General features: G+C 34.7%; 3 protein-coding genes across 4 annotated transcripts; all 3 read right to left on the bottom strand.

The window, feature by feature from the left end:
- Positions 1-800: 800 nt before the first annotated feature.
- On the bottom strand, positions 801-2,490 carry LOC106309062 (calumenin-A). Its single transcript, XM_013746143.1, has 5 exons — positions 1,911-2,490; positions 1,725-1,827; positions 1,577-1,642; positions 1,230-1,485; positions 801-1,136 (listed from the first exon to the last, which is right to left on the bottom strand). The coding sequence occupies exons 1-5, from the start codon at positions 2,398-2,400 to the stop codon at positions 1,011-1,013; spliced, it is 1,041 nt and encodes a 346-aa protein (XP_013601597.1). The 5' UTR covers positions 2,401-2,490; the 3' UTR covers positions 801-1,010.
- A 92-nt stretch (positions 2,491-2,582) lies between these two features.
- On the bottom strand, positions 2,583-5,023 carry LOC106309054 (acyl-CoA-binding domain-containing protein 2). 2 transcript variants are annotated; one of them, XM_013746138.1, is made up of 7 exons: positions 4,934-5,023; positions 4,124-4,607; positions 3,864-3,966; positions 3,678-3,781; positions 3,294-3,385; positions 3,104-3,201; positions 2,583-3,017 (listed from the first exon to the last, which is right to left on the bottom strand). In XM_013746138.1, the coding sequence occupies exons 2-7, from the start codon at positions 4,600-4,602 to the stop codon at positions 2,838-2,840; spliced, it is 1,056 nt and encodes a 351-aa protein (XP_013601592.1). In that variant the 5' UTR covers positions 4,603-4,607; positions 4,934-5,023; the 3' UTR covers positions 2,583-2,837. The 2 variants fall into 2 exon arrangements, with proteins under 2 accessions (XP_013601592.1, XP_013601590.1); XM_013746136.1 differs by lacking the exon at positions 4,934-5,023 and having other exon boundaries at positions 4,124-4,927.
- A 458-nt stretch (positions 5,024-5,481) lies between these two features.
- LOC106309048 (retinol dehydrogenase 11) lies at positions 5,482-8,330 on the bottom strand. Its single transcript, XM_013746132.1, has 7 exons — positions 8,036-8,330; positions 7,745-7,865; positions 7,400-7,517; positions 6,903-7,039; positions 6,367-6,468; positions 6,173-6,265; positions 5,482-6,066 (listed from the first exon to the last, which is right to left on the bottom strand). The coding sequence occupies exons 1-7, from the start codon at positions 8,248-8,250 to the stop codon at positions 5,731-5,733; spliced, it is 1,122 nt and encodes a 373-aa protein (XP_013601586.1). The 5' UTR covers positions 8,251-8,330; the 3' UTR covers positions 5,482-5,730.
- Between the last annotated feature and the right edge of the window lie 8,023 nt (positions 8,331-16,353).

Raw genomic sequence — 16,353 nt, 5'->3', positions numbered from 1 at the left:
CTGTCTTTCTTGAAGTTCAGGGAATCCCATAAGCGGAGGAAGCCAGAGACTATGCTCTGACTACTAAGACCAAGACGGAGAGACTCGAAGGTTGAGTGACAGACGTCGGGACGCCGGTTTGACGAACTGGAGAGGCAGAGAGAAACATTTTCTAGAAGATGGTTAAAGCTAAGAGGAATCAATGAGTTTTGTGGAAATGCAGATTGAGTTCATCAAAGATGAGAATCATATATATATGGTTTACAGTGGGGCTACAAATCAGGAACATTTATGATCAAGCGATTTAAGATGGGGACATGAAGAGTTCACCAGTGAAAAAATAGATTACGAACATACACACGGCGCAACTCTGTAACTCAGACTTGCTTGAGACAATGATGAAAAGAACCCATATTAAACTACAACAGTTTACAATATAAGAAAACCATAATTGTTGTAAATCTAAGCTTTTTTCATATAACATGATGAATCCCATTTAAAAATGAAATCCATAACACACTTGTAGGTCCGACCTTCAGAGGAAGCCGAAGAAGCAATGGCTTCCGACCTTCATAAATATATATTAGGTTGTCATCAATGTACAAAGGTATCAGTTAGCTTAGTGGTATAAATGTTGGTGTTTATATCTCAATAAACCGGGTTCGAGCCATGAGAAAATTTTTTTTGGTGCTCTTTACATTTTTTTGGGAATATTTACTTATGGGCTAGTTACGTAGAGTTAACATATATATTATGGGCTAATTAGGCAGAGTTAAAGAATTATTTTACCATTCGTTATTTTGAAAATAAAGCTCTATAAATTTAAAGGATTAATATATGTTATACCATAATTAGGCTGTAAATTTGCCTATTATACATGTTATAACTATAGGACAACTAAATGGTATACAAAATAAATCAGCAAAAGTAATCATCAAAAGATTTAAAACCAATCTAGACGAGAAGAAGGAAGTCAATTATAAAACAAAACTTTTGCTTGAATTTGAAGGAAAGCACACCAAAAAAATAGTTTAGAGTTCATCATGATCAAAGTAGTCTTCTTCGTCCAAGTCCTCGTGATGAACTGCCTTGTAAAACACATCTTCGTGGTTTAACATCTCTTCAAGTGATAGTTTACCATCTTTATCTTCATCCGCCTTCCAATAACAAAAAATACAAATTTCATATTACAAAAGGTCTAAAATATATTTTCAAAGGTTATGAAATTTTGGTGGACAAAAGAGACTCACCTCATGGCAAAGGAAAGTAGAGTAGTATTTGGCGTAACTCAGCTCACCAGGTTGAAGATAATGCAAAATAGGTCGAAGCTCATCGGCCACGAGGAACCTGTCTTTGTCTCTGTCAAGCTCTGCGAATAGAAGCTGAGCCGTTGGCACATTCTCGTCTTCCTCCGTCTCGAACTTTGCAAACTCTTTGTACATTACGTATGCGTTCTGTACAAACTCTTTGTACTCTAGCTTCCCATCACCGTTCGTGTCCATGCCCCTATTGTGTATATATCAAAATGAAAAAACGTACCAGGTCACTTTTTCTAAGCTTCATGCAATCAAGAAGTATATTCACAAAACGTTCTTACGTCATTCGCTCTCGTAGAACCCATCTTTGAACATCTCCGTTTCTGCTGTCTTCAGGGTGCAAGAAGCTGCAATGTTTCATGTTATTTTGGAATATTGTATGTGATAAACTTAACTAGTAGAAATGAGATCTTCCAAAGCGGTAATTACTTGTTGAACTCTTCGATGTCGAGATAGCCATTATGATCAAAATCAGCATTCTTGAATTGCTCCATCCACCAACCAGCTCCACCGTGACTTTTCTCGTTTTTCTCTGTTTTCATTTATTGTTTGCATATTTAAGAAGAAAGATTCGGAGAACATGCTTAGTTAATCAAATACAAGTTAGTTAATTACCAATGTCTTCTCTAGAGAATTGAGGCAGATACTCTTCAAAGGTTATGACACCATCCTTGTCTTTATCTTGTAGCTCAAGCTCGTTGGCGGTTCTGTAACCCATGTTGTCCTCTGTCTGCTGCATCATCCACGTCTGAAGCTCTTTCAAGCTAACAAACCCATCTCTCGGTGCCCCGTCGAGCAGAGGAAACAAGAATTTGATCCTCATCGTCGTGTTTAGCCTCTTCTCTTGCGAAAAATACTCATCAAACATATCATCTTTCTCCTCCTTCGCAACAGCCTCAACGGTGTTTGCTTCTTTCTCACGAGACAACCTCTCGATTCTGGTCACGATAGGGTCAAACACCGGCATTACGAGCCTGCGTCCGAGGCGGCGGGTTATGAGGGCTTCAACGGATTGAGCCTCGTTGTGTTTACAAGGAGTAAGGAAGAGGAGGACACCAATGATGAAGATGGTGGCCAGTAACGTGTAAACCACCACCTTGGCCATCTTCCGGTAGCTCAAGGCGGGGTTGAATGGACAGAGAGAGAGAGAGGATGAAAGGGCCACCAAGTTTGCTAATTTTGTTTTCGTATTTGCTTTATTGAGGTTAAGCCATAATTCTCATTGGCCATTGATTGTTAACCGTTGTTACCGCCAAAGTCGGTTATCCAAATAATGACAAGAACAGAAAAAAAAAAACCCTCTCTTTATATAGCAAACCAATAAAAACCGGTTACGATATGTGTTTCATAAACCTGAGGGAACAAAAGATTGTTGCAATATAAGGACAAGACTCTGAAACATCCAAGTGAGTTACTGTTGGAAACGATATGGTAGAGATGAGAGTCAAAGTTTAAAGGAAAGCTTCTTACTAAGTGACTTCATCATATACATTGCGGAAGTAGAGAAGAGGCGGCATCTCTCTCTGTGGTTAGTATTTAGTTTTAGTCTGTCTGATTTGCAGTCTCTCTGAGCCAGGGCCAGTCTGATTCACAGAGATCAAGCGGGGTGTTTCCGTCATCATCTTTAGAGGTTGTGTTAGCTTTCTGCTTCACCAAGAACTCGGCGATGGCTTCTCTGTCGCAGACAACAGCGTAATGCAAAGGAGTTTGGCCTTCGTTGTCCTGTTCAACAGAATCAACAATAAACATAAGAGTAAAGATGTTGGTACTTTTGCATATAATTAGGATGGGATGTTCTCTGTCTTCACCTTAGCATTCACATCAGCGTTCTTATCGAACAGAAGCTTAGCAATTTCGAAGTGGCCACGGTCTATAGCCCAGTGCAATGGTGTGCGACCTTCACTGTCTGCAGTTTACGGGGAATTAGAACGCAAATCCAACATCAAGAGAACGAAGTTCCACGAAAAAAGGAATAAAACAAAGCAGATACTAACTAACCCTTTGCATTTACAGGAATGCCGCTTTCAATGCTTTTAAGCAAATTCTCGACTTCTCCTTCTCTAGCAAATTCGTGGATGGCATCAATCTTCCTGAGATACAAAACAGAGTAGGAACGCATGGATGAATGCCTAGAGGGATTAACGTTCCATTCAGAATCAGGTAGACAGGAAACGAAAAGAAAAAGGTTCCAAGTTCCATGAACTCGTAGCCGGTTCACTTATAAAAGTTGTTGCAGCTAGCACGAGGCGTGCTAAGTTACATAACCATTGAGTTTTTCAAAGAACCTCTGATGTGAAAATCACAATCTAATGTAGACACTCAGCAGTATAGACCTCAACAAGTAAGTAAAAAACACATAAGAATAAAAGAGAAGAACCTTACAACTCATTTTCGGATTCCTCTTGATAAACCAATGAGCTAAAAACTGGCCCCATGGTTCCACCTGTGTTGGAGACTGCCTCATCCTTACTTGCACTTCCGGCTTTCTGGTATGCGAGCAGATAAAAATCACATGAGTAGTCCAGAGGCAATAAAATGAAAATAAAGAAGGGGGAAAAGGCTTTGTACCACGCCACCGTCCAACCAAGTTGGGTAGAGCTGAGTGACAATCTCAATATACTTCTCCATCGCTTCTTCAGGAGGCATAGCACCCAGTTTCTGCCATGCTTGCCTGAAAAACAAGAAGATCAACGGAAACTCCCAATCAATGAACTTGCAGTCTTTCAACAAAGTACAACAATCAAAACCACATCATCAAGAAGGTTCGCTCAATAATACAATTCCTCCTTAAACTGATAAGTACAGTAGATTCAACGAGAGAGAGATACCACTTGGCACGAGCAGTGATTTTGAGAGCAGAAGGCTGAGGAGCAGTACAAGGCCCTTCCGTAGCGATCTTATACAATCCGTAAAGCTGCTGCTGAACCTCGCTAGGCACCTTCTGCGACAGCCGATCCGAGGCGGCGGTAGTCACAAAGAGAGTAGCGGCGCTGAAAGCCTCGTCGAGTTCCGTGCTCTCAACGCCTTCCCAATCATCGTCTTCATCCTCGGTGTCACCAGCGACGCTATCGCCTCTGGAGCTACCCTGCTCCGCGACGAGCGAGTCAGCCTCACCGGTAGAAGACTCGATGCGGCGCGAGTCAACCTCCGGTTTAAGATTCTTCAATCCCGGTTCAGGATCGTGGTGGCGAGTAAGGGAGAGGTTGTCTTCTTTAAACGTGACGACGATCGAGATGAGCTTAGCTAAAAGATAGGAGAAGATCAGACCTATGATCACAGACTGAGCAAGCTGAGCCCAATCACCCATTTTTTCTGAAATATTAAAAACCCTAAGTAATCCAAAACAGAGTCACGAGGAAGAAGAAGAAGGAAACCCTAGGGATCTGGAGAGACCAAAAGGAACAAACTCTGATTCATTAAACAAACCAACCAAATCTATATGTAAAAGACTAGTTCCTTTTTCTTTTTCCTTGTTTGTTGTTTAAGACTTTTTTTTTTTAATTTAATTTGAAGTTAAAGACGACACAACAAAAAAAAAACACTTGGCGACGAGTGACGACAGATCACAAAAACGTCTAAACTGGGGAAGAACGAAGAAGCGTACGTGTTGTGCCCGCCCTAAATTTTTTTTTTCTTACCTGACCTAACCAACTAGAAGAATTGAATTCATGTCAAGGTGTGGTGGTGGTAGAAAATAAGAGAAGACGTGCATGGTGTGGATGATTTAAAGGCTTCAATCATACGACACGTTAGATTAAATGTATCCATAAACATAAAGAAAAAGCTAGTCCACAAACTTGAACGCATTAGATTCACGTGGAAGTGGGGACGAAAATGAAATCCAACTCTATCTTTTTCCCTTTTCTATGTTTACAAGGAAACATGAAAAACTCAATACACAATATTAAATAGTTCCACTTCCAAACGTTGCTTGCTCAAATGAGCATCTCATGAAGAGAGAGACCAACTCATGCGTGAGTGAGAATCACTTTCATGTAATACTCATTTAAGCAAGAAACATTGGGAAAGCGGAAGGGAGATTGTATCACTTTTGTCGATGAGAGATGAGAGAGATGCTTTCACTGATATAAATACAAGAGAAACGTGACTGCACAGTGCACAAACTAGGAAACTACCCACCAGGCTAGACTAGGCTACCACACTACTAAATATCTTTTAACTCAGATACACTTGAAGAAGACTTACAAGTAAGCCATGGAATGGCAGCTCAAGCATGCCTTTTAACCAACAATCAAACATTCTCACACCCAACCTTGTCCTTTTCTTAAGCAAACCACATGCCTTGGGTCTGGGGGATTCAGTCCCCAGTGTACAGTAGATCTAAAGAAACAAAAGAGAAAGATGCTATTTCTCAATACTTACCATCTGATTAGTAAGGGGACATTCAACCTGTGGAATTTTGTTTTTTTAAAGACTATTCTTCTTGTGCTCCATAACGGCATTGGACATTTTCCCCTTCTATGAGCTTCTCAACTGCGTCGAGAGGAAGACCCACCATCTCCGATGTCTTTTCCCACACTCTCTGTGCAGTTTCTGTGTTGTGTGATTCTTCTGAAGGATTTGCCGGGCGGCAATCTTGAGAGATGAATGGACAAACAGGCCAATCATCATTCTTTAGTGTTTCCCAGTACTCTGGAATCTGAGGGTCTGTGGCCGAGAAGAGAGTACTTCTGCAACCTTCTTGGGGTGAAAATATGAAATAAGGTATCAAGGCGTAAAGAAACTGAAGAAACCTTGGTAGATCCCTGGCCTATAAAATACAGAAAAGGCATTTTTTATGCAAATGAAGTTCTAAAAAAATCAGAATGGGTGTACATCCTGCACTTGTAACTAAATGGAGTTATGCTAACACTCACAACATTTGTTAGGACAACACCAGGGGATAGACATATAACGCTAACTCCTGTTTCCAGAGGCAGCTTTTTGAAAAGAACGCTACTAAACATAATCTGGAAAATGAAGGGAACCAGAGACTTAGTCACCAGTTTCTAAAAAAGAAGGAAAATTGAGTAGCAGTTGGAAAAATTAAATACCATTACTGTATGCTAACCTGGGCAAGCTTGCTGCTCGAGTATCCTACAACGCTTGAATACTTACGGCTACCAGAAACAACATTCATGTCGTCCGGGTCAACGAACCCAACACTATGCATCTGAAAAAGTGAATCCGACAATCCATTATCTTGCATGAAAAAATAATCACGAGAGACGATAGATATAAATTGTTCCACTTTTCATACAAACAGCCATGACACAATGTTTCACTGAAATAAATAATTATGAATACAGGTGGTAGAATCCGGTCATTGTATTATATTTTGGGTCAAAAACTTTCAGCAAGCTTGGGTTTCTTTGGCTTTTCAGTAACAAGACTCTACTATGGATAAAAAAAAAATGTAGTTCAGCGACTTAGAGAGAACCTACATTCTTCGTCTATATGTTCTGCAATCAATTGAAAAGACCAGAGCTTTCCAAGTCACGAAATATATATATAAAAATCAGATAATCTTCAACATTTACTCATACCAAAGAGCATAGAAACTAGGGAGCACATACTTGGAGCCTGTAGTGTTAGTGAACAACTTACCACGGAATTCACATTAATGATTCGGCTAGGAGAACCTCGGATTAGGGACGGCAAAAGAAGTACTGAGAGAAGCGATGGAGCTAAATGATTAACTTGCATATGCTGCTCGTATCCATCCTCTGAGAATTTTTGCGCCTCTGCACAAATAAGGGAGCATAGCAATTTAGTTGGTTTCTTACCTCAGCATTTACTGCAGAAAATGTAGCCGCAGTCATTTAAAAAAAAACAACGGACAGAGTTCAATAAATGGGCAATTGTAGTAGACTTACTATAAAAAGTCATCTCACTTCTAATTCATAAGAGTTTAAGTTTACAGTCAATGCTATACATGTCAGTTCTCACTAATATAATCCACCATGCTGGAATTTGATGATGATGGTGGTGAATGATGCACAAGTATTACTTTGAAATCTTCTTAGCATTGAAATTTGAAGAAGAAAACAAACGGAGAGAAAAAATTCAATGCTCTTTATAGCTAAAAGAGCAATAAAACCAACCTCCCATGGCAAATATGCCGGCATTGTTAATAAGAACATGCAAAGGTCCTAAACGAGCGTTCCAAGCATTCGCGAATCTTGCGACAGAATCCAGTGAAAGAAGATCAAGTTCCATTGCCTTCACAAAAGCAAACAGAGTATCATCATCAGCTATCTAGATGTAACAAACCAATAAGTAGTCTTGTCTATAACTAATATACAAGAAATAGGCTTAGTCACTCACAGCCTAACTAGATCCCATATGGCTTGAAGTTTCTATTGTACAAAACGATTCACATATGCTAATACACATCCTTGATTGACTACTATAATATGTATATATCATAGGAAACAATAAGATTGTACCTCGATATTAAGTGGGAGACCTCTACCAGACCACTCGTTCTGCCATTGCTGAATGAGCTCCTGAGCTGCCTTTGTGTTCCTCACAGCCATCACAACATGAGCACCAGCCTCTGCAAGCTGCCTGCGAACAAAGATGCAAAAGAGCTACAAAGCTTAGAGGACTTTAAAGGTATCCCAAAATGAAAGCAACTTCATTGTGGTATCAGCCAGCAATCCTCAAACTCGCAATTGGTAGTGAATCGGAAATCAAACGAAGAAGCATATGAACTTAGTCGGGAGGAAGAGAAAAACCTAGCGGTTTCACGGCCAATGCCGCTGGTGGAGCCTGTGACGATGCAAGTGAGGTCGTTGACGGGAGGCAGAGGGAGAGGGTTCTGCAAATGAGAGGCCGTGATCCTCTGGAAGAGAATCTCCCCGAAAACGCTGCTCCATCCTCTCATCCACTCCATCCATCCCAAACTCTTCTTCTTCGTCAGAGACGGAGACGACGCCCTTTCCTCACTCATCTTCTTCTTCTTCGGGAGCTAGATCTATGACGTTATACGCAGCGAGAGAAAAGACAACAAGTGTATTTCCGTCAAAATCTAGGACTTCATTAAAAACAAATTGCCTCAAATCGTGGAACCCATATTGGGCCGGAGAAATTTTATGACCCACACTGAGTTTAATTTAATCACTGGATTTTGATCCGCGCTTTGGATTTATTTTTATTTTTTTTCAATTTTCAAAATATTTAGTAAATGTCATGTTTAAATTTTTTATCTTTTTTTTATCGTGTTTTATTTTAAATGACTATTTATGTTTAAAAAATTAAACTGTATTTCTTGAATGAATTAAGTTGGTATAACTCTGATAAATTAATTTTATTATGTGGTTAATATTTTTAATAAAAATAATTATATACTTTTAATAAAGATTTATACTTTTCAATGAAAAAATCAATTTTTTTTATGAATGCTTAAATTATATTAAGAAAAGAAAAAAAAATAATTAAGAATGGTTGGAAAAAAAAATATTTGAACTTGGACTCAATGGCCTAAAGGAAAAAAAAGTGAGAATTGGATCTGATTTCTTAATCGGCCCAAATGGCCTAAGAGAGATCTGATGTGGACAGTGGGCTTGATCTAAAAAAATGGTCCAATATAGATGTGTTATTAATATTACTTGGTTGCCCTTTATTTATTTTTTTCAATGGTCAAAATATTTAGTAAATGTCATGTTTAAACTTTTTATCTTTTTTTATCGTGTTTCATTTTAAATGACTATTTATGTTTAAAAAATTAAGTTGTATTTCTTTAATGAATTAAGTTGGTATAACTCTGATAAATTAATTTTATTATGTGGTTAATATTTTTAATAAAAATAATTATATACTTTTAATAAAGATTTATACTTTTCAATGAAAAAATCAATTTTTTTTATGAATGCTTAAATTATATTAAGAAAAGAAAAAAAAATTAAGAATGGTTGGAAAAAAATTATTTGAACTTGGATTCAATGGCCCAAAGGAAAAAAAATGTGAGAATTGGATCTGATTTCTTAATCGGCCCAAATGGCCCAAGAGAGATCTGATGTGGACAGCGGGCTTGATCCAAAAAAATGGCCCAATATAGATGTGTTATTAATATTACTTGATTACCCTTAATGAAACATGCAATGTTAGTAAAGAAAGAGTAGGCTAAGGTAAAAAACACAATAGGATCATGTTTTAATAGTATAGATATGCTGGACCCGACGGTCTTGGATCCGCCCGAACTCGACACCTGATGGGATATCCAAAATACCCACAATATATATAGGTGCTTCACTATATTCTGGTATTAAAGATACTAGATCCTTTAGCGCGGATAATATATTTAAATTTGTTACATTTATCATTTTTATTTGTATGTAAATTTTTGTATATTAAATTATATATACTAATTTTTAAATTTGATTTTTTTAATATTTTTAGTTTGAAGTAAGTATTTCAATTTTATGTAACACAATTACCTAATAAAATATAAAGAATCAAGTCCGAGACTTTAGAGTTATGTAAAAAAAATATAATTATGTATAGAACATAAATTATCTTAGCTTAAAAGATCGGAATCTCATCTCGAATAAATTCACGAAAAGAAAAAATACTCCAATAACCTAATTAAAATATAAAACCCTCTTTTTAAAAAAAAAACGTACTTAATAATATATTTTTTACGTGTATTAGTTGAAAACTGACAATTGAATATCGATCTAGAATATTACTTTAATATATCTAATGGTAAAATATTAATTGTAATAAACAAATTTTGAATTTTGTAGTATTACATGAATTAGAAGTCTTTAAAATCTAAAATCTATTTTAATAACATAATATATTTTTTATTCATTTATTATTTTGATGTTACAAAATATTTCTTTAGTTCTATTTGTATATTAATTTTTTAATAATTTAGTTTCTATTTAAGTAATTTTAAAATTATCAAGAATATGATATATTTAAAATTATTTATTTAAATATATCCAAATATGATGTCACATTTTTATGTGTGTTTGCGTTAAGTATATTTAATTTGTAGTTTGTATATTTAACAACACTTTGTTGTGTGTCTTTCTATGGTTTTAATAAATGTGTTGTCATTTCATTTTTATCACTAATAACATGATTTTTTAGTGATGAGTGATAATATATTTATTAAAGTTATGTATTATATTTTATCGTATATTTTCTAATTTTTCATGCTGGCATTTGTTTTAGAATCATTTTAATTAGATATAGGTTTAAAGATGTAAATAAAACTGTGTATGTTGTAAATTTAGATTTTTTAGTGTAACTGAGCACTATCAATTATCGAAATTATATTATGATTTTATTTTACTAAATTTTTTTTCTCTGTATATTTTTCTTTTGTATTTTTACAATTTTATTGTCTTATTCTTTAATTGCAAAGAATTGTTATTTCCAATTTTTGTTTCATATACCTTAAAAGTCTCCGGTTGATTTTTGTTTGTTTTCTTTCTCCAATTACGATGTACAGTTCGACCGTTTTTTTTTTTTTTGAATTAAACTACTAATATCACCACATAGAAAATTTTAAACTCTAAGAATGGAGTGAGTATTTGTGCTAAAGAAGACTGATTTAGCCACTAATATAGTGAGATATTATAATATTAGAAGGTATGGAAACTCTTCTCTGTTGTCCTACGCCCGACATAATTAAGTTGTTGTCAATTGATTCTATATTTATGATAATTGGAAATACATCTTTATTTCTTCTTTAGATCATCCTTAATTGGTTTACGGTTCGACCATTTCTAATATACTGATAGTAACATAATATTAGATGTTGATTATCTTTTTCCAATTAGAAATGCACAAAATGAGAGAAATTCAAGGTGAGACCACTTTACAATTTTGTCATCATATCTATATAGAGTTAGTTTATAGATTACTCTATATGTTTCAAAATATAATCAGTTTTAATTAAAATCTGCAATATTTAAAAGTTACTACTTTAGAAAACTGTCATTTAATATATAAATTTAATACATTGAAATATAAAAACAATTTATATAGTGAAACAAACAATATTTTTAAACCATTATATTATAAAACAATGAGAATATTCAAATTATATTGAAACATTAGAATATTAAGAATCAGAAAAGCTGAAATCTCAAAGTCGATCATTTATGCCGGCCATGTCTTAGACCATCTCCAATGTATTTCTCTATTTTTCTCTCTAAAATAGAGGAATTTCATAATAGAGATGGATTTGTCGGCGATGTATTTTTCTATTTTCTCTCCTAAAAAAGAATATTCTTGATATATTCTTTTCTAAGTTTACAAATAATATTTTTTATTTCTGAAAGTTGAAAAGCAGCCCAATTTATTTTAGTATTTTATAAAATTATGATATTATTTACACTAAATATTTCTTTACAAACTATTATGTAAATAAAAAAATATAATTATATTTATATCAATAATATATTTCACTAAAAAATATTTTCGGTTATAATTGTTTAAGTAAAAAGTTAAAGGATCATTTTTTAAAAACAAATAGGTGACATGGCAAAAATATAGTTTCTCATTGACCGATTATTTTCTACGTATACACTCTATCCGAGGCTTATATCCTTCTTTTATTACTTGTTTGATAGTCCTAATTTTTTGCTTTTTTATGTTGCATTTCATGTTTTTGGTTTAGTTTTATTGTGAAATAATAATGAACTATTAGGTTACGGAATATATTGTTCTTTAACTGTACTGACGTTGAATTGACTAATTAATAATGAATAACTTGGTTTTTTCTTTTTTGTTGGATGTCAAATATTGTTTGACTCACATTTTTATAGTGTGCGATTTATAAAAAAAATTAGATGATTTATTTATTCTGTGTATTTTTTTCCTACCTGAATGTAGACTTTTTATTTTAGATATCATTCATTATCTTCTTCATCTTTTTCCCTGCAAATTTATCATATTCAGGTCAGCGATAGCTGTACATTATTTTGTTTGAAATGGCTTAGATGAAATAGATTTTGTAATAAACTTCAATATCTATGTTCAAGTGTGATGTATTTTGAATAAGCATCACTCTAGGAGTATTTATTTTTAAAAAAATTGTTATCCAATGAAACCGAAGTATTTTTAATTTAACGTTTGTCTATATCTAAGGTTCAATATCTATGTTCATAATTTCTACTGTTCAGAAACTTAACGTAACTGGCATTCTGACTTGTAACATGCTTCAACCAGCTTTTGTTTTAGATTGGGTGCAACAATGGCCGTGGTTGCTTGAATGTTGTTGGTTTTAGTCTCGTGTGGTTGTAAAAAGGGATGCGTAAACTGATTGATTGCATAATTATTTATTAATTGTTCTCAGTATGTCACTCATTAGCTTGCCCTGGTAACATAAATGTATCAGAAGTTCAATAATTAAGTACCAATAATTTTAATGAAAATATATTAATTTATCTTCCCTCTACCGCTCCACTTTTAAGATTTCAAAAGAAGGTGTCGAACAAATCAATAGTTATCAACACATTAACACCAAAATATTAACTTATTTTATTTCGCACTGGTGAATAAATACAAAATATTTGCATATTAGTAATATTTGCATATTAGTTTTATGCATCTCGATAAGAGATATTCATTTTGAACGTATATTTTTCAAATCAAATTTATTTAAATCTTCTTATTTTCAACAAAACACCAGTGTCAAAATAATATAAAATCACAAAAAAATATGGCCTCAGAATTTGAACCGTTCTTTAAAACCTATGATTAGTATTATTATGTAAATATTTTTTCACTAATATGTTAAAACTAGTACTTAACTCATATAAAGCAACATGCATAATTTATGTAAAATAGCATGTAATAACTCTCAGCCTACCGAGCTTACTTGATTATAACAATATTGGATTAAAAGAAAAAGAAAAATCAAATCCAACCGGAGTATTGGTTAGTTCTCTCTTCGAAAACGCGGACACCTAGGCGCCCGGCTAATCGCTGTTCGGACACCTTCCGAGGCGATTTTGACATAATCGGCCAACAAAATCGTTAGCCACTTAGTCGGCTCGTTAAACCGATTACTCGGCCCAATTACTGATTAATCGGTCATTTAACCGATTAATCGGTCCAATTTAATAGGCTTAAATGGTAAACTATGAAGGTGTTATATTGGGCCTCTTAGGAAATCTGAAGCCCATATTCCTTGAGTTTGCATTGTATGTGTATTCTATATATAGAGTCAGACTTTGCCCCTCTTTTTTCCCGTAAGCGATGTGGGACTTTGTCAAAGGAGAGGAAATAATACGAAAATAAATAAAAAGCACTAAGAGGAATCGAATCCGGGTTGTTCAGCACAATAGCAAATGTCTCAGCCACTAGGAGACAACGAATACTTGTTTTAATACCCATATGTCTCTATATATACATATAGCCCTCCATTAATTTGTGTTTCAATTATATGATATTCATTTTTGCCAACAATTATTTTTTGTTAAAACCAATAAATATAAATTTCAATAATAACATACGAAAAATATTATATTGTAATTTATTTATATTATATATTTAAATTAAATATTTTAATAAAATAAAATAATAATTAAAACTAATCCCTGCGTATATCCCGATTAATCCCCGATTTTTTAGTAACTCGCTAGGCCCGAAGTTGCCGCCCGACTAGCGCCTTTCGAACATGGGTTGTTACATAGTATGAATAAGATAAAAGCAAAACCAAACAAAACCAAACAAAAAAGAAAGAAAAAAGCCTTAGTTCTCTGGGTAGAGGAAGACAATGGCTAACAGCAGTGTTGATCAAAACCATTCGCGGAAGGTCTCTTATAGCTCTTGGCGATGCATTGGGGATGAAAATATGTCACCTTGACTATGACATTCGGGTAAAACACAATTCTAGAAGCAGGTGCTCCTCTCAATTGACTCGTGGACTGAAAAATATGGGCAGTATGAACTGGCGAATAAACAGATTTTGTATTCCTAAAACAATGACATGTTTCTACTGAGTTACGTGGCATCATTGAACTACATTAACTGTCGGCAGTGAAGTGTTTAAATCACATCACATCCAATGCGAAAGAGAGCTTTACAGGCGTAAGCACATGGCACCAAGATCAACGGCTAAGTAAAAAAAACTGTCTCCCACATTCTCCTATGAAAGCCACAATAAGGAGTATATCAATCGACATTAACATGAATTGACAGACATAAGGTTTACGAAGAGCTAATTAGTATTCATATTTTTTTCCATGTTGCCAGTAGGATTAGCATGAACTTGGCTAAATCTATCATAGCAAACCCAAATGCAGCTATTTAACTCATTCATACTTGATGAAAACTCCACCTTTCAGTCGTTTAGAAAATGTAGTAAGGGAACTATAGGCAGAGCACTCAGGCAACTATATCTCTCTCTAACAAAAGCAATTGCAATTGAGAAGATTGTGAAAAGCAAACACAGTGAAAAGAATACATAAGCACATGGCACCAAGATCAACGGCAAGAACACATCTTTTCAACTCATGATAAGAACTAAGGCCACTGGACTTAGAGTCGAATCTCACATAAGTAGTGGAATTGAACTCTTTAATAATGCCTTTGAAACCTTGAAACTTTCGAGATCATCAACAAAGCGTAACAGTTTCAGCTTTAAACCACAGACACATTCAGTACCAAGATAAAAACTCGAAATACAATCAATTCTAAAAAATAGAGAGACGCAGAATCTCACATAAGTTGCTTATTCCTTGTTCTCGAATGAGTTGCTAATATCAAACGGTGTAGGATGCTAAACTAATCTAGGCGAAAAGGGAAAGATGATAACAGATTCGAGAGGGAGAGATGGCTTACTTGTTTGTTCACCAACAAATATTTCAATAAATTAGTTTTGATTCATAAGCAGAAATCACAGAGAGAGAGAGAACAACAATTAACCTTGAAGTCTGATCATGCCCATCGTGCAATCGATCAAAGGTACCACCCAAAACAATAGCACCGAACGAATCCGCCGTGGTAATCTTCGAAGCTTCCACTCCTCGCACCTCGTCTTCCCCATGACCTCGGGTCGACGGCCTCTCAGGACTCTGCCGAGATCGATGTGACCAGTAATGTTCATTTGCGGTTGTAGTAAACTCAAGATGTTTCCTTCGTTTATCTGCATAACCCTGTTTTGTTTTCTTGTCTCTGTCCTGACAGAGGAATTATGAAGCTCAAAGGGGTATTAAAGGAGAACATGGGAAATAAGGAGATGAAGATATATATAGTGAAACGGCTGACGTTCTGGTTTTCTTAGCCAGCGAAGTGGAGATCGAAGGAAGAAGGAGGAGCATCGGAGCATCATATACTTCGGCTACGGTTTAACAAATTAATAATCGAGATTTGTTTTCTGTTTGTCTTTTTTTTTGCAAAGGATAATGACATGGCAATATGAAAACATATGATAGGTCGATTTAATTTGCCTACGTGGATAGTCTAGATGTTGATCTTATTCAACTTTTAGTATTGTACTAGATGTTTTGTAGCTCGGGATTATACAAATATCATAATATTTAATATATATATATATATACATTTATACTACATCTATGTTATAAAATATATAAATAGTAAATTGAATTAGATATGAGTAAAACTCACAATCTATTGATTTTACTATCTAAAATATGTATGGAATGATGGTCAAATGTGAAATGAATAAAGACTTCGTTAAACCTTAGTTATTATCCAAAATATATTGTTACATATTTACGTTATTATGAAGAAAAAAAAAAGAAAAAAAAATACTGTTAATCTCAATTGATTCTTTCTTTTTAGAAAATATTTATGGTTTTTAGAATCTATATGAATTGATGCACATTACCTAGAACTTGTATCACCTCCACAATTATTGGCAAACCGTTGACCGTAATCTAAGAGGAGGTAGTCTGGTTCAGTGTTCGGGTCTTGTTTAAAAACATTATCTAGAACTTGTATCACCTCCTCAACTATGATCTTTTTAAAACCAGTGTGATTGTAAACAACTAAACATAAGCATAGTAATTAATCACAATTGTTTGCTATGCTTATCTGAGGACTATTGTTTTTTACTTAATTAGACCAC

Source organism: Brassica oleracea, chromosome C1, assembly GCF_000695525.1.
Source record: "Brassica oleracea var. oleracea cultivar TO1000 chromosome C1, BOL, whole genome shotgun sequence".
Classification (NCBI taxonomy): domain Eukaryota; kingdom Viridiplantae; phylum Streptophyta; class Magnoliopsida; order Brassicales; family Brassicaceae; genus Brassica; species Brassica oleracea.
Note: the sequence above shows the minus strand (reverse complement) of the source record. Positions and strands in the feature narration are given on the sequence as shown.